The 22,064-nt window shown below is 46.4% G+C and overlaps 1 protein-coding gene across 1 annotated transcript in view; it reads left to right on the top strand.

Moving 5' to 3' along the window:
• LOC144603014 (butyrophilin subfamily 1 member A1-like) overlaps window positions 1-22,064 on the top strand; it is a 79,156-nt gene that overhangs the window by 26,269 nt on the left and 30,823 nt on the right. Inside the window, exons 8-9 of the mRNA XM_078416139.1 lie at window positions 9,466-9,492; window positions 12,363-12,893. Coding sequence (XP_078272265.1) covers window positions 9,466-9,492; window positions 12,363-12,893 — 558 coding nt within the window. The remainder of the gene's footprint in view (window positions 1-9,465; window positions 9,493-12,362; window positions 12,894-22,064) is intronic.

Consider the following 22,064-nt stretch of genomic DNA (forward strand, 5'->3'; position numbering starts at 1 on the left):
CTTCAGCCCTTTCAGCTTCCCAGCCACCTTCTCCCTAGTAGTTGACAAATTGGGAATATGGAGATGGAGTTAAAGGGGAAGCGAATACAGGAGAAACTGTAAAGGACTCTCGTATGAATGGGAAGGGAAGTTCTAGAAGGGATATGAGAGTAAGGTCAGGGCCAATTGTGACCGGTGTGAGAGGGGAGGTAAATACCGAAGTTAAAGTGTTGTATTTAAATGCACGAAGTACAAGAAATAAAGGGGATGAGCTTGAGGCTCAGTTAGACATAGGCAAGTATGATGTTGTGGGAATCACTGAGACATGGCTACAAGAAGACCAGGGCTGGGAGCTGAATATTCAGGGGTACACAACGTACAGAAAAAACAGGCAGGTGGGGAGAGGGGGCGGGGTAGCTCTGTTGGTAAGGAATGATATTCACTCCCTTGCTAGGACTGACATAGAATCAGGAGATGTAGAATCAGTATGGATAGAGATGAGGAATTGTAAGGGTAAAAAGACCCTAATGGGAGTTATCTACAGGCCCCCAAACAGTAGCCTCGACATAGGGTGCAAGTTGAATCAGGAGCTAAAATTGGCGTGTCACAAATGTAATGCTACGGTGGTCATGGGAGATTTCAACATGCAGGTAGACTGGGAAAATCAGGTTGGTAATGGACCCCAGGAAAGAGAGTTTGTGGAGTGCCTCCGAGATGGATTCTTAGAACAACTTGTACTGGAGCCTACCAGGGAGAAGGCAATTCTGGATTTAGTGTTATGTAATGAACCTGACCTGATAAGGGGACTCGAGGTAAATGAGCCATTAGGAGGCAGTGACCACAATATGATAAGTTTTACTCTACAAATGGAGAGGGAGAAAGGAAAATCGGAGGTGTCAGTATTACAGTATAGCAAAGGGGATTACAGAGGTATGAGGCAGGAGCTGGCCAAAATTGACTGGAAGGAGGCCCTAGCAGGGAAGACTGGAACAGCAATGGCAGGTATTCCTGGGAATAATGCAGAAGTTGCAGGATCAATTTATCCCAAAGAGGAGGAAAGATTCTAAGGGGAGTAAGAGGCACCCGTGGCTGACAAGGGAAGTCAAGGACAGCATAAAAATAAAAGGGAAGAAGTTTACATAGCAAAGAAGAGTGGGAAGCCAGAGGATTGGGACTCTTTTAAAGAGCAACAGAAGATAACTAAAAGGGCAATATTGGGATAAAAGATGAGGTACGAGGGTAAACTAGCCAATAATATAAAGGAGGATAGTAAAAGCTTTTTTAGGTATGTGAAGAGGAAAAAAATAGTCAAGGCAAATGTGGGTCCCTTGAAGACAGAAGCAGGGGAATTTATTATGGGGAACAAAGAAATGGCAGAAGAGTTGAACCGGTACTTTGGATCTGTCTTCACTGAGGAGGATACAAACAATCTCCCAGATGTTCTAGTGGCCAGAGATCCTAGGGTGACAGAGGAACTGGAGGAAATCCACATTAGGCAGGAAAATGTTTTGGGTAGACTAGTGGGACTCAAGGCTGATAAATCCCCAGGGCCTGATGGTCTGCATCCCAGGGTGCTTAAGGAGGTGGCTCTAGAAATTGTGGAAGCATTAGTAATGATGTTCCAATGTTCTTTAGATTCCGGGTCAGTTCCTGTGGATTGGAGGGTAGCAAATCTTATCCCACTTTTCAAGAAAGGAGTGAGAGAGAAAACGGGAAATTATAGACCAGTTAGTCTGACATCAGTGGTGGGGAAGATGCTGGAGTCAATTATAAAAGACGAAATTGGGGAGCATTTGGATCGCAGTAACGGGATCGTTCCGAGTCAGCATGGATTTACGAAGGGGAAATCGTGCTTGACTAATCTACTGGAATTTTTTGAGGATGTAACTAGGAAAATTGACAGGGGAGAGCCGGTGGATGTGGTGTACCTCGACTTTCAGAAAGCCTTCGACAATGTCCCACATAGGAGATTGGTGGGCAAAATTAGAGCACATGGTATTGGAGGTAGGGTACTGACATGGATAGAAAGTTGGTTGACAGACAGAAAGCAAAGAGTGGGGATTAATGGGTCCCTTTCAGAATGGCAGGCAGTGACTAGTGGGGTACCGCAAGGCTTGGTGTTGGGACCGCAGCTATTTACAATATACATCAATTACTTGGATGAAGGGATTAAAAGTACCATTAGCAAATTTGCCAATGATACAAAGCTAGGTGGCAGTGTGAACTGTGAGGAAGATGCTATGAGGTTGCAGGGTGACTTGGACAGGTTGTGTGAGTGGGCGGATGCATGGCAGATGCAGTTTAATGTGGATAAGTGTGAGGTTATCCACTTTGGTGGTAAGAATCGGAAGGCAGATTATTATTTGAATGGTGTCAAGTTAGGAAAAGGGGACGTACAACGTGATCTGGGTGTCTTAGTGCATCAGTCACTGAAAGGAAGCATGCAGGTGCAGCAGGCAGAGAAGAAAGCCAATGGAATGTTGGCATTCATAACAAGAGGAGTTGAGTATAGGAGCAAAGAGGTCTTTCTGCAGTTGTACAGGGCCCTAGTGAGACCGCACCTGGAGTACTGTGTGCAGTTTTGGTCTCCTAATTTGAGGAAGGATATTCTTGCTATTGAGGGGGCGTGCAGCGTAGGTTTACTAGGTTAATTCCCGGAATGGCGGGACTGTCCTATGTTGAAAGACTGGAGCGACTAGGTTTGTATACACTGGAATTTAGAAGGATGAGAGGGGATCTTATCGAAACGTATAACATTATTAAGGGGTAGGACATGTTAGAGGCAGGAAACATGTTCCCAATGTTGGGGGAGTCCAGAACCAGGGGCCACAGTTTAAGAATAAGGGGTAGGCCATTTAGATCAGAGATGAGGAAAAACTTTTTTAGTCAGAGAGTTGTGAATCTGTGGAATTCTCTGCCTCAGAGGGCAGTGGAGGCCAATTCCCTGAATACATTCAAGAGAGAGCTAGATCGAGCTCTTAAGGATAGCGGAGTCAGGGGGTATGGGGAGAAGGCAGGAACGGGGTACTGATTGAGAATGATCAGCCATGATCACATTGAATGGCGGTGCTGGCTCGAAGGGCCGAATGGCCTACTCCTGCACCTATTGTCTATTGTCTAATAGCCAATTCACTAACTTCTACCCCCTGACTCTTGAATTTCAGGCACGTTGCTGGTGTCTTCCACTGCGAAGACTGATGCAAAAAAGTGATTACATCTACTGCCATTTTCTTATTCCCCATTATCACTCCTCCTGCTTCAGGGCCAGTTTAAATACAAATGCGCGAAGTATAAGAAATAAAGTGGATGAGCTTGAGGCTCAGTTAGACATTGGCAAGTATGATGTTGTGGAAATAACCGAGACATGGCTACAAGAGGACCAGGGCTAGGAACTGAATATTCAGAGGTACACAACATATAGAAAAGACAGACAGGTGGGCAGAGGGGGTGGGGTCGCTCTGTTGGTGAGGAATGATATTCACTCCATTGCAAGGGGTGACATAGAATCAGGAGATGTAGAATCAGTATGGGTAGAAATGAGGAATTGTAAGGGTAAAAAGACCCTAATGGGAGTTATTACAGGCCCCCAAACAGTAGCCTCGACATAGGGTGCAAGTTGAATGAGGAGCTAAAATTGGCATGTCGCAAATGTAAAGCTACGGTGGTTATTTCAACATGCAGGTAGACTGGGAAAATCAGGTTGGTAATGGACCCCAGGAAAGAGAGTTTGTGGAGTGTCTTCGAGATGGATTCTTAGAACAGCTTGTACTGGAGCCTACTAGGGAGAAGGCAATTCTGGATTTAATGTTGTGTAATGAACCTGATCTGATAAGGGTACTCGAGGTAAAAGAGCCATTATGAGGCAGTGATCACAATATGATAAGTTTTACTCTACAAATTGAGAGGGAGAAGGGAAAATCAGAAGTGTCAGTATTACAGTATAGCAAAGGGGATTACAGAGGCATGAGGCAGGAGCTGGCCAGAATTGACTGGAAGGAGGCACTAGCAGGGAAGACGGTGGAACAGCAATGGCAGGTATTCCTGGGTATAATGCAGAAGTTGCAGGATCAATTTATCCCAAAGAGGAGGAAAGATTCCAAGGGGAGTAAGAGGCACCCGTGGCTGACAAGGGAAGTCAAGGACAGCATAAAAATAAAAGAGCAGAAGTACAACAAAGCAAAGAAGAGTGGGAAGCCAGAGGATTGGGACTCTTTTAAAGAGCAACAGAAGATGACCAAGAAGGCAATACGGGGAGAAAAGATGAGGTACGAGGGTAAACTAGCCAATAATATAAAGGAGGATAGTAAAAGCTTTTTTAGGTATGTAAAGAGGAAAAAAATAGTCAAGGCAAATGTGGGTCCCTTGAAGACAGAAGCAGGGGAATTTATTATGGGGAACAAGGAAATGGCAGACGAGTTGAACCGGTACTTTGTCTTCAGTAAGGAAGATACAAGCAATCTCCCAGATGTTCTAGTGGCCAGAGATCCTAGGGTGACGGAGGAACTGAAGGAAATCCACATTAGGCAGGAAATTGGGTTGGGTAGACTGATGGGACTGAAGGCTGATAAATCCCCAGGGCCTGATGGTCTGCATCCCAGAGTACTTAAGGAAGTGGCGCTAGTAATTGTGGATGCATTGGTGGACATTTTCCAATGTTCTATAGATTCAGGATCAGTTCCTGTCGATTGGAGGGTAGCAAATGTTGTCCCACTTTTTAAGAACGGAGGGAGAGAGAAAACGGGAAATTACAGACCAGTTAGTCTGACATCAGTGGTGGGGAAGAGGCTCGGGTCAATTATAAAAGACGAAATTGCTGAGCATTTGGATAGTAGTAACAGGATTGTTCCGAGTCAGCATGGATTTACGAAGGGGAAATCATGCTTGACGAATCTTCTGGAATTCTTTGAGGATGTAACTAGGAAAATTGACAGGGGAGAGCCGGTGGATGTGGTGTACCTTGACTTTCGGAAAGCCTTTGACAAGGTTCCACATCGGAGATTAGTGGGCAAAATTAGAGCACATGGTATTGGAGGTAGGATACTGACATGCATATAAAATTGGTTGAGACAGAAAGCAAAGAGTGGGGATAAATGGGTCCCTTTCAGAATGGCAGGCAGTTACCAATGGGGTACCGCAAGGCTCGGTGCTGGGACGGCAGCTATTTACGATATACATTAATTACTTGGATGAAGGGATTAAAAGTACCATCAGCAAATTTGCAGATGATACAAAGCTGGGTGGTAGTGTGAATAGACAATAGACAATAGACAAAAGGTGCAGGAGTAGGCCATTCAGCCCTTCGAGCCAGCACCGCCATTCAATGCGATCATGGCTGATCACTCTCAATCAGTACCCCGTTCCTGCCTTCTCCCCATACCTCCTCACTCCGCTATCCTTAAGAGCTCTATCCAGCTCTCTCTTGAAAGCATACAACAAACTGGCCTCCACTGCCTTCTAAGGCAGAGAATTCCACACCTTCACCACTCTCTGACTGAAAAGGTTCTTCCTCATCTCCGTTCTAAATGGCCTACCCCTTATTCTTAAACTGTGGCCCCTTGTTCTGGACTCCCCCAACATTGGGAACTCTAATGTGTCCAATCCCCTAATTATCTTATATGTTTCAATAAGATCCCCCCTCATCCTTCTAAATTCCAGTGTATACAAGCCTAATTGCTCCAGCCTTTCAATATACGACAGTCCCGCCATTCCGTGAATTAACCTAGTGAACCTACGCTGCACGCCCTCAATAGCAAGAATATCCTTCCTCAAATTTGGAGACCAAAACTGCACACAGTACTCCAGGTGCGGTCTCACCAGGGCCCGGTACAACTGTAGAAGGACCTCTTTGCTCCTATACTGAACTCCTCTTGTTATGAAGGCCAACATTCCATTGGCTTTCTTCACTGCCTGCTGTACCTGCATGCTTCCTTTCAGTGACTGATGCATTAGGACACCCAGATCTCGTTGAACATCCCCTCTTCCTAACTTGACACCATTCAGATAATAATCTGCCTTTCTATTCTTACTTCCAAAGTGAATAACCTCACACTTATCTACATTAAACTGCATCTGCCATGTACCCGCCCACTCACACAACCTGTCCAAGTCACCCTGCAGCCTTATTGCACCTTCCTCACAATTCACACTACCCCCCAACTTAGTATCATCTGCAAATTTGCTAATGGTACTTTTAATCCCTTCATCTGTCATTAATGTATATCGTAAATAGCTGGGGTCCCAGCACCGAACCTTGCGGTACCCCACTGGTCACTGCCTGCCATTCCGAAAGGGACCCATTTATCCCCACTCTTTGCTTTCTGTCTGTCAACCAATTTTCTATCCATGTCAGTACCCTACCCCCAATACCATGTGCTCTAATTTTGCCCACTAATCTCCTATGTGGGACCTTGTCGAAGGCTTTCTGAAAGTCGAGGTACACCACATCCACTGACTCTCCCCTGTCAATTTTCCTAGTTACATCCTCAAAAAATTCCAGTAGGTTTGTCAAGCATGATTTCCCCTTCGTAAATCCATGCTGACTCGGAACGATCCTGTTACTGCTATCCAAATGCTCAGCAATTTCGTCTTTTATAATTGACTCCAGCATCTTCCCCACCACTGATGTCAGACTAACTGGTCTATAATTACGCGTTTTCTCTCTCCCTCCTTTCTTAAAAAGTGGGATAACATTTGCTATCCTCCAATCCACAGGAACTGATCCTGAATCTATAGGACATTGAAAAATGATCTCCAATGCTTCCACTATTTCTAGAGCCACCTCCTTAAGTACCCTGGGATGCAGACAAACAGGCCCTCGGGATTTATCAGCCTTCAGTCCCATCAGTCTACCCAAAACCATTTCCTGCCTAATATGGATTTCCTTCAGTTCCTCCATCACCCTAGGTTCTCCAGCCCCTAGAACATTTGGGAGATTGTGTGTATCTTCCTCAGTGAAGACAGATCCAAAGTAACGGTTTAACTCGTCTGCCATTTCTTTGTTCCCCATAATAAATTCCCCTGCTTCTGTCTTCAAGGGACCCACATTTGCCTTGACTATTTTTTTCCTCTTCACGTACCTAAAAAAACTTGCTATCCTCCTTTATATTATTGGCTAGTTTACCCTCGTACCTCATCTTTTCTCCCCGTATTGCCTTTTTAGTTAACTTTTGTTGCTCTTTAAAAGAGTCCCAATCCTCTGTCTTCCCACTCTTCTTTGCTATGTTATACTTCCTCTCCTTAATTTTTATGCTGTCCTTGACTTCCCTTGTCAGCCACAGGTGTCTCTTACTCCCCTTAGAGTCTTTCCGCCTCTTTGGGATAAATTGATCCTGCAACCTCTGCATTATTCCCAGGAATACCTGCCATTGCTGTTCTACCGTCTTCCCTGCTAGGGCCTCCTTCCAGTCAATTTTGGTCAGCTCCTGCCTCATGCCTCTGTAATCCCCTTTGCTATACTGTAATACTGACACTTCCGATTTTCCCTTCTGTCTTTCCATTTGCAGAGTAAAACTTATCATGTTGTGATCACTGCCTCCTAATGGCTCTTTTACCTCTAGTCCCCTTATCAGATCAGGATCATTACACAACACTAAATCCAGAATTGCCTTCTCCCTGGTAGGCTCCAGTACAAGCTGTTCTAAGAATCCATCTCGAAGGCACTCTACAAACTCTCTTTCCTGGGGTCCATTTCCAACCTGATTTTCCCAGTCTACCTGCATGTTGAAATCTCCCATAACTACCGTAGCATTACATTTGTGACACGCCAATTTTATCTCCTGATTCAACTTGCACCCTATGTCGAGGCTACTGTTTGGGGGCCTATAGATAACTCCCATTAGGGTCTTTTTACCCTTACAATTCCTCATTTCTATCCATACTGATTCAACATCTCCTGATTCTATGTCACCCCTTGCAAGGGAATGAATATCATTCCTTACCAGCAGAGCAACCCCACCCCCTCTTCCCACCTGTCTGTCTTTTCTATACGTTGTGTACCCCTGAATATTCAGTTCCCAGCCCTGGTCCTCTTGTAGCCATGTCTCAGTGATCCCTACAACATCATACTTGCCCATGAGGGCTATTGAGGGCGTGCAGCGTAGGTTTACCAGGTTAATTCCCGCAATGGCGGGACTATCATATGTTGAAAGACTGGAGCGACTAGGCTTGTATACACTGGAATATAGAAGGATGAGAGGAGATCTTATCGAAACTTATAAGATTATTAAGGAGTTGGACACGTTAGAGGCAGGAAACATGTTCCCAATGTTGGGGGAGTCCAGAACAAGGGGCCACAGTTTAAGAATGAGGGGTAGGCCATTTAGAACTGAGATGAGGAAAAAAAAATCTGTGAATCTGTGGAATTCTCTGCCTCAGAAGGCAGTGGAGGCCAATTCTCTGAATGCATTGAAGAGAGAGCTAGATAGAGCTCTTAAGGATAGCGGAGTCAGGGGGTACGGGGAGAAGGCAGGAACGGGGTACTGATTGGGAATGATCAGCCATGATCACATTGAATGGTGCTATTGGCTCGAAGGGCCGAATGGCCTCCTCCTGCACCTATTGACTACTGTCTACTGTTTGGGGCCAGTAGTTAACTCCCATGTGAGCTTTTTTACCCTTATAATGTCTCAGCTCTATCCACAATGACTCTACATCCTCTGATCCCATGTCACCCCTCGCTAAGGACTGAATTTCATTCCTTACCAACAGAGCTAGGCCACCCGCTCTGCCCACCTGTCTGTCTTTCCGATAGGACGTATATTATAGGACTGAATATTCAGCTCCCAGGTCCGAACCTCTTGCAGCCACGTCTCTGTAATTGCCACAACATTATACCTGCCAATCTCTAACTTTGCTCCACGCCCATCCACTTTATTTCTTATACTGCACACATTCAAATACAACTCCTTTAATTATGTATTCAGCTCCCCTCTCACACCGGTCTCGATTTTACTTGACCTTACACTCGTATCCCTTCTGTAACTTTCTGTCCCGTTACTTGTGGAGATTCCTGCAGCTTTTCTGCACTCTCTTGCCCTTTAGTTCCACCCTTACACTTCCGATTTGTTGCTCTCCCCTCCCACTATTTAGTTTGTATCTCTACCTACAGCCCTGGTTATACGGTTTGCCAGGAGTTTGGTCCCAGCCGGGCTCAAGTGGAGTCCGTCCCGTCAGAACAGTTCCCTCCCTCCCCAATATTGGTGCCAACGCCCCACAGATTCAAACCCACATCTTCCACATCAGTTTAACTCTCTCATCCTCTCAACCCTGTGCCAATTTGCTCTCGGCTCAAGTAGCAATCCAGAGATTATTACCTTGTTGGCTCTGCTTTTCCCTTTGGTACCTAGCTGTTCAAATTCAGGATGGAACCCAGGTCCCTGGATCTGTGAAGAGCTGCCCACCCTCTGTTTGCACCTTGCTCCCTGCTGTCATTATTTTATTTACAATTTTAGTTGCAGTGAAAATGTGAAATATTTCTGTTTTGTGCAGGATACGAGGATGTGCAACGAGCTTATGGTAAGTGCAGGCCGATGTATGTTATGACGGTTGAAGAGCAGATCATGAACGGTTCAATATAATGTAGAACTGTACAGCACAACAACAGGCCATTCGGCCCACAATGTCTGTGCAGAACATAGTGCGAAATCCACCTCTTATAGAAACATAGAAACATAGAGAATAGGTGCAGGTGGAGGCCATTCGGCCCTTAGAGCCAGCACCACCATTCATTGTGATCATGGCTGGCCATCCACAATCAATAACCCGTTCCTGCCTTCTCCCCATATCCCTTGATTCCACTAGCCCACAGAGCTCTAACTAACTCTCTCTTAAATTCATCCAGAGATTTGGTCTCCACTGCCCTCCGTGGCAGAGAATTCCACAAATTCACAACTCCGTGGGTGAAAAACGTCCTTCTCACCTCAGTTTTAAAAGGCCTCCCCTTTATTCTAAGACTGTGGCCCCTGGTTCTGGACTCCCCCAACATTGGGAACTTTTTTCCTGCATCTAGCTTGTACAATCCTTTTATAATTTTATACGTTTCTGTAAGATCCCCTCTCATCCTTCTAAATTCCAGTGAATAAAAGCCCAGTCTTTCCAATATTTTCTCATATGGCAGTCCCGCCATCCCAGGGATCAATCTTGTGAACCTACGCTGCACTGCCTCAATTACAAGGATGTCCTTCCTCAAATTTGGAGACCAAAACTGTACACAATACTCCAGGTGTGGTCTTCTCCATGATATCCATATCCAAGTGTCTATCTAAAATGCCACTGTCGTATCTGCCTCCACCACCACCCCGGCATCACATCCCAGGTACCACACCGTGGAAAAAACTTGCCCCGCACAAATCCTTTAAACTTTGCCCCTCTCACCTTAAAGCTGTGCCCTCTTGCATTTGATGTTTTTCGCCCTGGGGAAAAGGTTCTGACTGTCCCCCCGTTCTATGCCTGTCATAATTTTAACAAATTCTCTCACCTACCTCTTCTGACAGCTCTTTCCATATACCCATCACCCTTTGTGTAAAAGAGTTACCTCTCAGGTTCGTATTAAATCACCCCCCACCCCTTACTTTAAACCTATGGTTGTTGATTCTCCTACTCTGGGGAAGAGACTCTGCTTTTACCCGATCTATTCCTCTCACGATAATGTACACCTCTATAAATCACCCCTCATCCGCCTGCGCTACGAGGAATAAAGTCCTCGCCTGCTCACCCTCTCCCTGTAGCTCAGGCCCTTGAGTCCTGGCAACATCCTCGTAAACCTTATCTGTAGCCTTTACAAACTGACAGCATATATCCTGTAACATGGTGCCCAGAACTGAACACAATGTGGCATCACCAACGTCTCATACATCCACAACGTGACATCCCAACTTCGATACTCAATACTCTGATTGATGGAGACCATTGTGCCGATACCTTATATGAACACACTATCTACCTGTGACTCCACTTTCAAGGAACTATGTTACTGCACACCTATATTAAATTTGTATCTAATCCTGTATTAAATACCATCAACCATTCCTCAGCCCACCTGCCCAACCGAACAAGATCCTGCTGCAATTTTTGACAACCGTCTTCATTATCCACAATACCGCCCACTTTTGTGTCACCTGCAAACTTGCTAATCATGCCATGTACATTCTCATCCAGATCACTGATATAAACACGGAACCGTGAGGCACGCCACTGGTCACAGGTCTCCAGTCCGAAAAACAACCTTCCCTCATCACCCTCTGCTTCCCTCCATGACGCCAATTTTCTATCCAATTAGCTATCTTTTCTTGGATCCCATGCGCTCCAACCTCCCTCCGGTTCTACATTTCTCACCACATCTTTAATTCTTATCAGAATCCATCATTCTCATCCCTTTGGCTTCAGCACATCATCTCCAGCCTCGGTTCCCATCTCCACCCTTCTCTCCCGCCACCTGATCGTTCTACCAATCACCCCCCCCCTGCCCAACTTACACACGCACAGAGAGAGCATTACGAGTTTTGCCCGGTGTATGCACACCGATGAGCCAAAACATTATGACCACTGACAGGTGAAGTGAATAACGTTGATCATCTTGGTGCAATGGTGGGATACATTAGGCAGTGTATGGACGCATGTGTGTATGTACACAAACACAGACAGGCACACACGAACACACACACACACACACACACTCATACCACTTGCACACACGGACACACCCACTCTAACACACACTCACTCATACAGACACACACTCTCACACACACACACACTCAGAGAAACACTCCCTCACACACACGCACACTCGCATACACACACACACACACACTGTAACACACACATATGCACACACACTCTCACACACACACACACACATACATCACACACGCACTCTAACACACACTGACACACACTCACTCACACACTCTCATACAAATACACACACCCACACACCATAACACAGACTCACACACACTCTCACACACATTCATACACACACACACACGCACACATATATAAACAGAGTACAGTATTTTGCTGCACCTCTGTGTACCGGGGGAGCGGAGGGGAGCATGAGAATGAAGCAGCGTCCCGACCTGAACGTGTTCTGTCATTTCCTTACACATGTGCTGCCTGACCCGCGGACTTCCTCCAGCAGTTTGTTTTTATTTCTCACCGTTCACCCGGTTCCCCTCCACTTCCGCCCCGATTAGGAAACGCCGGGAAACATGTTTTTGTCCGTGGGATGTTGGCGGGGGGGCGGGAGATCCCGGGGATATCGTCCAGTTGTCCGCCCGCCTGTGCCCGAGGCCGAGCGGCCTCTCCTCCGGTCCCGGGGCCGCGCTGCCCGAGTCTCCCCCCGACCCCCCGGGGACTCTCTGATTCTCTGCTTCTCCCCCCAGTCTCCGTCACCCTGGATGTGGAAACAGCGGGTCCGCTGCTCGAGGTGTCTGAGGATCGGAAGAGGGTGAGATGGACCCGGACCCGGACAGAGAGGAGTCTCCCTGACACCGGGAAGAGGTTTACAGTCTGGGAGTGTGTGCTGGGATCGGAGGGATTCACATCGGGGAGACATTACTGGGAGGTGGAGGTGGCGGGGAGTGAGTGGTGGAGTCTGGGAGTCGCCGCAGAGTCTGTGGAGAGGGAGGGAGAGGTCGACCTGACCCCGGAGACTGGAGCCTGGAGGATCGAGCGGTGGGATGACGAGTTTGTTGCATTCACCTCCCCTCCATCCCGTCTCCCCGCCCGTCCCATCCCCGGGAGGGTGGGAGTTTATCTCAGTTACGAGTCCGGGACAGTTTCATTTTACGACGTGGACACCAAGTCCCATCTCCACACCTTCACTGGGAACAAATTCACGGAGAAACTTTATCCTTTCTTTGGGCCTTGGAGTGAAGACGAGTGGCTGAGAATCTGCTCCGATTCCATTCCGGGTGAGTAAAAGATAAACAAACTCCGGATCTTTGGGATGTGGGGAGGGGGAGGGGGGGTGAGGGGGGAGGGTGAGGGAGGGGCAGTGGGGAGGGGCAGTGCGGAGGGGAGGATGGGGAGATGGGGAGGGGGAGGAGGGAGTGAGGAGGGGGAGGGGAGAGGGGGAGGAGGGAGAGGGGGAGGAGGGAGAGGGGGAGGAGGGGTGGGGGGAGGGGAAGTGGGCGGGGGATGGGGGGAGGTGGAGGGGGAGGGGAGGCGGGGGCAGAGCATCCACATTAAACCCACAGACTCACAGGGAGTATGTGCACCCCACAGATCCCCAGGGTCAGGCCTTAAGGTCACACGGTCATAGGTAATAGGAGCAGAATTAGGCCATTCGGCCCATCAAATCTACTCCGCCATTAAATCACGGCTGATCTATCTCTCCCTCCTAACCACATTCTCCTGACTTCTCCTCATAACCCTAGATACCTGCACTAGTTAAGAATCTATCCATCTCTGCCTTAGAAATACACATTGACTTCGCCTCCACAGCCACCTGTGGCAAAGAATCCCACAGATTAACTGCGCTCCGACTAAATAAATTCCATCTCATTTCCTTCCTAAAGGGCCGTCCTTTAATCCTGAGGCTGTGACCTGTAGTCCTAGTCTCTCCCACTAGTGGAAACATCCTCTCCACATCCACCCTTTCAGAACCTTTCACTATTCTGTAAGTGCTGTATCAATGAGTTCCCCCCTCATTCTTCTAAACACCAGCGAGTGCAGGCCCAGTGCTGACAAACGATCATCATAGGCTAACCTACTCATCCCGGGATCATTCTTGTAAATTCATCTGGACCATCCCCGGAGCCAGCAAATCCTTCCTCAGGTATGATGCCCAGAATTGCTCACAATACTCCAAATGCGGCCTGACCAGCGCCTTATAGAGCCTCAGCATTACATCCCTGGTTTTGTATACAAGCCTTCTTGAAATAAATAACATATATATAACATATAACAACTACAGCATGGAAACAGGCCTGTCCGGCCCTACCAGTCCACGCCGACCATTCTCCCTGACCTAGTATCATCTACCTGCACTCAGACCATAACCCTCCAATCCCCTGCTATCCATATACCTATCCAATTTACTCTTAAATAATAAAATCGAGCCAGCCTCCACCACTTCCACCGGAAGCCCATTCCATACAGCCACAACCCTCTGAGTAAAGAAGTTCCCCCTCATGTTACCCCTAAACCTTTGTCCCTCAATTCTGAAGCTATGTCCCCTTGTTGGAATCTTCCCCACTCTCAAAGGGAAAAGCCTACCCACGTCAACTCTGTCCGTCCCTCTCATAATTTTAAAAACCTCTATCAAGTCCCCCCTCAACCTTCTACGCTCCAAAGAATAAAGACCCAACCTGTTCAACCTCTCTCTGTAGCCTAAGTGCTGAAACCCAGGCAACATTCTAGTAAATCTCCTCTGTACCCTCTCCATTTTGTCGACATCCTTCCTATAATTTGGCGACCAGAACTGCACACCATACTCCAGATTCGGCCTCACCAATGCCCTGTACAATTTCAACATTACATCCCAACTTCTATACTCGATGCTCTGATTTATAAAGGCAAGCATACCAAACGCCTTCTTCACCACCCTATCCACATGAGATTCCACCTTCAGGGAACAATGCACAGTTATTCCCAGATCCCTCTGTTCCACTGCATTCCTCAATTCCCTACCATTTACCCTGTACGTCCTATTTTGATTTGTCCTACCAAAATGCAGCACCTCACACTTATCAGCATTAAACTCCATCTGCCATCTTTCAGCCCACCCTTCCAAAAGGCCCAAGTCTCTCTGTAGACTTTGAAAATCTACCTCACTATCAACTACTCCACCTATCTTAGTATCATCTGCATATTTACTAATCCAATTTGCCACACCATCATCCAGATCATTAATGTAAATGACAAACAACAGTGGACCCAACACAGATCCTTGGGGCACTCCACTAGACACTGGCCTCCAACCTGACATACAATTGTCAACCGTTACCCTCTGGTATCTCCCATTCAGCCATTGTTGAATCCATCTTGCAACCTCACTATTAATACCCAACGATTTAACCTTCTTAATCAACCTTCCATGTGGAACCTTGTCAAATGCCTTACTGAAGTCCATATAGACAACATCCACAGCCTTGCCCTTATCAATTTCCCTGGTAACCTCTTCAAAAAATTCAAGAAGATTAGTCAAACATGACCTTCCAGGCACAAATCCATGTTGACTGTTTCTAATCAGGCCTTGATTATCCAAATAATTATATATATTGTCCCTAAGTATCTTTTCCATTAATTTTCCCACCACAGACGTCAAACTAATAGGTCTATAATTGCTAGGTTTACTTTTAGAACCTTTTTTAAACAAAGGCACAACATGCGCAATGCGCCAATCTTCCGGCACCATCCCTGTTTCTAATGACGTTTGAAATATTTCCGTCATAGCCCCTGCTATTTCTGCACTAACTTCCCTCAATGTCTTAGGGAATATCCTATCAGGACCTGGAGACTTATCCACTTTTATATTCTTCAAAAGTGTCCGTACCGCCTCTTCTTTAATCATCCTAATTTCCATCACTACTCTACTTGTTTCGCTTACCTCACATAATTCAATATCCTTCTCCTCGGTAAATACCGAAGAAAAGAAATTGTTTAATATCTCCCCCATTTCTTCCGGCTCAGCACATAGCTGTCCACTCTGACTCTCTAATGGACCAATTTTATCCCTCACTATCCTTTTGCTATTGACATATCTGTAGAACCCCTTGGGGTTTACTTTTACATTACTTGCCAAAGCAGCCTCATATCTTTTTTTCGCTTTTCTAATTTCCTTTTTAAGATTCCTTTTACATTCTTTATATTCCTCAAGAACCTCATTTACTCCCTGCCGCTTATATTTATTGTATATCTCCCTCTTTTTCCGAACCAAGTGTCCAATTTCCCTGGAAAACCACGGCTCTTTCAAATTATTATTCTTTCCTTTCCACCGAACAGGGACATAAAGACTCTGTACTCTCAAAATTTCACCTTTAAATATCCTCCATTTCTCTATTATATCCTTTTCATAAAACAACAATTTCCATTTCACTCCTTTTAAATCCTTTCTCATCTCCTCAAAATTAGCCTTTCTCCAATCCAAAATCTCAACCCTTGGTCCAGATTTGACCTTCTCCATAATGATATTGAAACTAATGGCATTATGATCACTAGACCCAAAGTGCTCCTCAACACATACCTCCGTCACCTGACCCATCTCATTTCCTAACAGGAGGTCCAACACTGCCCCTTCTCTGGTAGGCACCTCTACGTATTGCTGCAAAAAACTATCCTGCACACATTTTACAAACTCCAAACCATCCAGCCCTTTAACAGAATGTGATTCCCAGTCTATATACGGAAAATTGAAATCACCCACAATCACCACTCTGTGCTTACTACTAATATCTGTTATCTCCTTACATATTTGCTCTTCCAATTCTCGTTCCCTATTTGGCGGTCTATAATACACCCCTATAAGTGTTGCTAAACCTTTCTCATTTCTGAGTTCCACCCAAACAGCCTCCTTAATCGAGCCTTCTAGTCTGTCCTGCCAAAGCACTGCTGTGATATCCTCCCTGACAAGCAATGCAACACCCCCACCTCTTGCCCCTCCGATTCTATCACATCTGAAACAATGAAATCCTGGAATATTTAATTGCCAATCGCAACCCTCCTGCAACCATGTTTCACTGATCGCCACAACATCATACTTCCAGATGTCAATCCAGGCTCTAAGCTCATCCACCTTTCTTACAATGCTCCTAGCATTAAAATATACACATTTAAGGGACCCATCATTTCTTATTCTCAGTTTATTTATTTTCCCTTCTTTCTCTCCTACATATTGGGTCTGAGTGTTTCCCTTTTCTGCCTCCTGCCTCACACACTGCCTATTAGCTATCTGTGTTTGAGTCCCTCCCCCCAACCGTACTAGTTTAAAGTCTCCGCAGTTATTTTAGCAAATCTCCCCGCCAGGATATTGGTTCCCCTCGGGTTCAGATGCAACCCATCCTTTTTGTACAGGTCATACTTCCCCCAGAAGAGGTCGCAATGATCCAGAAACTTGAAACCCTGCTCCCTGCACCAGTTCCTCAGCCACGTATTTATCCTCCACCTCACTCCATTCCTATTCTCACTATCGCGAGGCACAGGCAGTAAGCCTGAGATTATTACTTTGGAAGTCCTTTTTTTTAACTCTCTTCCTAGCCCCCTGAATTCTCTTTTCAGGACCTCTTCCCTTATCCTACCTATATTGTTGGTACCTATATGTACCACGACCTCTGGCTCCTCTCCCTCCCCTTTCAGGATATCCTGGACACGCTCAGACACATCCCGGACACCGGCACCAGGGAGGCAAACCACCATCCGGGTCTCCCGACTGCGTCCACAGAAACGCCTATCTGACCCCCTCACTATAGAGTCCCCTATTACTACTGCTCTCCTCTTCCTTTCCCTACCCTCCTGAGCAACAGGGCCGGACTCCTTGCCAGAGGCCCGGGCACCGTCGTTGCCCCCAGGTAGGCTGTCCCCCCCAACAGTACTTAAACAGGAGTACTTATTTCCAAGGGGTACAGCCACCGGGGTACTCCCTAGTCCCTGCCTCTGTTCCTTGTCCCCCCTAACAGTGACCCACTTGTCTACCTCCCGTGGTCTAGGAGTGACCACCTCCCTGTAACTCCTATCTATAACCTCCTCACTCTCCCTGATCAGACGGAGGTCATCAATCTGCCGCTCCAGGTTCCTAATACGGTCCCTTAGGAGCCCCATCTCGTCACACCTGGCGCAGATGTGGATGTCTGGAAGACTATCAGACTCCCAGATTCCCCACATCTGACACCCAGAACAAAAAACTGCCCTGGCAGTCATACTCTCCAAACAAAGCCCCGCGCTCGGTTACTAAACCTACCGCCCGGCCGCTACTCCAACCGCTCCAACCGCCCACCCAAAAGAACTGAGTGATCTCCTGGGAGAGGCGAAAAACCGGATAAAAAACCCAGGCCAATTTGGGAAAAAATCCGGGAAATTCCTCTCCGACCCCAAGCTAGGCGATCGAAACTAGTCCGGGAGATCACACAGGTCTTACTCCTTACTATCCCCACACAATCCCCACACAATCCCCACACACTACTTCCCAAGCAACACAGCTTGGTGCTGCTTGCTGCTGCTTGCTACTGCTGCTGCTGCTGCTGCTGCTGCTGCTTGCTGCTGCTGCTACTGCTGATTGCTGCTGCTACTGCTGATTGCTGCTGCTAGCATTGCGTTTGCTTTCTTTACTACTGATTCAACTTGCAGAGTAACTTTGATGGAATTCTGCACCAGTCACTCCCAAGTCCTTTTGCACCTCCGATTTCTGGATTCTCTCCCCATTTAGAAAATAGTCTGCGTTTTTCTTTCGACTACTAAAATGCATGACTCCACACTTTGCTCCACTGTATTCCATCTGCCACTTCTCTCCCCACTCTCCCAACCTGTTCAAGTCCATCTGCAGAGTCCCTGCTTTCTCTGGACTATCTGCTCCTCAACCTATTTTCGTATCATCCGCAAACCTTGCCACAAATCCTTCAATCCCCTCATCCAAATCAGTAATACACAACGTGAAGGGCAGCGGCCTCAGCACCGACCCCCACAAAATTCGAAAAGTCACTGGCAGCCAACGAGAAATAACCCCCTTCATTGCCAGTCTTTGCCTTCTGTCATCCAGCCAACCTGCTATCCATGCTGGTATCCGCCCTCTGATACAGTGGTCGTCGAGATCTCATCTTCCTTAGCAGCCTCACGTGTGGCACCTTATCAAAGGCTTTCTGAAAATCTAGATCAACAACACCCACCGACTCTCCTTTATCTGTCCTGCTGTTTGCCTCGACAAAGATTTCCTGCAGATTCATCAGGCAAGACCTGCCCTTCACAAAACCATATTGACTTCGAACTATTTTATCATGCACCAAGTACTCCGTAAGCTCAGCCTTTATAATGGACTCTAAAATCTTACCAAACACCGAAGTCAGACTAACCAGCCTACAGTTCCCAATATTCTGCTTTGCCCCCTTCTTGTGCAGCGGGATAATAGTGGCAAATTTCCAATCGCCTGGAACCACTCCTGACTAGTGATTCTTGAAATATCACAGATGCTATGTATCTATCTATGTATTAATGCCTCCACAATCTGTAAAGCCACCTCTTTCAGAACCCTCGAGTGCAGTCCATGCGGTCCAGGTGACTTATCCACTTTTGCCCTTTCAGCTCCCAGGCACCTTCTCACTAGTAATAGCCAATCCACTAACTTCCACACCCTGACTCTTGAATTCCAGGCACGTTACAGGTGTCTTCTACTGTGAAGACTGATGCAAAAAGGTTATTCACCTTCACTGCCATTTTTTAATTCCCCATTATCACTTCTCCTGCTTCGTTTTCCAGCAGTCCAACATCCACTCTGACATCTTTCTTACTCTCTGTACAACTGAAGAAACTCTTGCTACCCTTTTTTATATTACCAACTAGCTTACCTTAGTATTTCATCTATCCTCGCCGTATTGCATTTTTAGCAACCTTCTGGTGCTCTTTTAAAGCTGCCCAATCTTCTGGATACCCACTAATCTTTGCAATGTTATACGCCTTCTCTTTTAGTTTTATACTGTCCTTGACTTCCCTTGTCAGCCACGGTCGCCTCATTCTCCAACTAGAATCTTTCTTCCTCGTTGGAATTAAAAGATCCTGCATCTTCCGAATTATTCCCAGAAATTCCTGCCATTGCTGCTAGGGTCCATCTCCAGTCCTGCCATTGGTCCTAGGATCCATCTCCAGTCCTGCCATTGATCCTAGGGTCCATCTCCAGTCCTGCCATTGGTCCTAGGGTCCATCCCCAGTCCTGCCATTGGTCCTAGGGTCCTTATCCAGTCCTGCCATTGGTCCTAGGGTCCATCTCCAGTCCTGCCATTGCTGCTAGAATCCATCCCCAGTCAACTTTGGTTCGCTCCTCATCCCTCTCCGGTCTGCTTTGCTCAGCTATAATACCGACACATCCGATTTTACCTTCTCCCTCTCAAATGGAAGGTTAAATCTTATCATATTGCAGTCGCTACCACCAAGTGTTCCTTTACCTCGAGTTCCCTTATCAAATCCGGTTCATTACATAACACTAAATCCAGAGTTTCATTTTTTGCTGGTAGTCTCCAGTACAAGCTGCTCTAAGAATCCATCTCAAAGGCACTCTAGAAATGCCCTTTCTTGGGGTCCAGTAGCAACCTTCTTGCATATTAAAATCTCCCATCACCGTAGTAATGCTTTTCTTACATGCCAATTGTATATTCTGATGTAACTTGCACCTTATATCCTGGTTACTGGTAGGTTTGCTAGTGCTACAAGTGTGACTTTAAACGATGTAGTGGGTGGGGAGGGGTTGACAAACTGGGAATATGGAGATGGAGCTAAAGGGGAAGCAAATACAGGAGAAATTGCAAAGGACTCTCGACTGAATGGGGAAGGAAGTTCTCGAGGGGATAAAAGAGTAAGGTCAGGGCCAATTGTGACCGGTGTGAGAGGGGAGGTGAATACGGAAATTAAAGTGTTGTATTTAAATGCGCGAAGTACAAGAAATAAAGTGGATGAGCTTGAGGCTCAGTTAGACATTGGCAAGTATGATGTTGTGGAAATAACCGAGACATGGCTACAAAAGGACCAGGGCTAGGAACCGAATATTCAGGAGTACACAATATATAGAAAAGACAGACAGTTGGGCAGAGGGGGTGGTGTCGCTCTGTTGGTGAGGAATGATATTCACTCCCTTGCAAGGGGTGACATAGAATCAGGAGATGTAGAATCAGTATGGATAGAAATGAGGAATTGTAAGGGTAAAAAGACCCTAATGGGAGTCATCTATAGGCCCCCAAACAGTAGCCTCGACATAGGGTGCAAGTTGAATCAAGAGCTAAAATTGGCATGTCGCAAATGTAATGCTACGGTGGTCATGGGAGATTTCAACATGCATGGGAAAATCAGGTTGGTAATGGACCCCAGGAAAGAGAGTTTGTGGAGTGTCTCCGAGATGGATTCTTAGAACAGCTTGTACTGGAGCCTACTAGGGAGAAGGCAATTCTGGATTTAGTGTTGTGTAATGAACCTGATCTGATAAGGGGACTCGAGGTAAAAGAGTCATTAGGATGCAGTGATCACAATATGATGTTTTACTCTACAAATTGAGAGGGAGAAGGGGAAAATCGGAAGTGTCAGTCTTACTGTACAGCAAAAGGGATTACAGATGCATGAGGCAGGAGCTGGCCATAATTGACTGGAAGGAGGCACTAGCAGGGAAGACGGTGGAACAGCAATGGGAGGTATTCCTGGGTATAATGCAGAAGTTGCAGGATCAATTTATCCCAAAGAGGAGGAAAGATTCTAAGGGGAGTAAGAGGCACCCGTGGCTGACAAGGGTAGTCAAGGACAGCATAAAAATAAAAGAGCAGAAGTACAACAAAGCAAAGAAGAGTGGGAAGCCAGAGGATTGGGACTCTTTTAAAGAGCAACAGAAGATGACTAAGAAGGCAATACGGGGAGAAAAGATGAGGTACAAGGGTAAACTAGCCAATAATATAAAGGAGGATAGTAAAAGCTTTTTTAGGTATGTAAAGAGGAAACAAATAGTCAAGGCAAATGTGGGTCCCTTGAAGACAGAAGCGGGTGAATTTATTATGGGGAACAAGGAAATGGCAGACGAGGTGAACCGGTACTTTGGATCTGTCTTCAGTAAGGAAGATACACACAATCTCCCAGATGTTCTAGTGGCCAGAGATCATAGGGTGACGGAGGAACTGAAGGAAATCCACATTAGGCAGCAAATGGTTTTGGGTAGACTGATGGGACTGAAGGCTGATAAATCCCCAGGGCCTGATGGTCTGCATCCCAGAGTACTTAAGGAGGTGGCGCTAGAAATTGTGGACGCATTGGTGATCATTTTCCAATGTTCTATAGATTCAGGATCAATTCCTGTGGATTGAAGGATAGCTAATGTTCTCCCACTTTTTAAGAAAGGAGGGAGAGAGAAAACGGGAAATTATAGACAAGTTAGTCTGACATCAGTGGTGGGGAAGGTGCTCGGG

Source organism: Rhinoraja longicauda, chromosome 19 (genome assembly GCF_053455715.1).
Source record: "Rhinoraja longicauda isolate Sanriku21f chromosome 19, sRhiLon1.1, whole genome shotgun sequence".
NCBI lineage: Eukaryota > Metazoa > Chordata > Chondrichthyes > Rajiformes > Arhynchobatidae > Rhinoraja > Rhinoraja longicauda.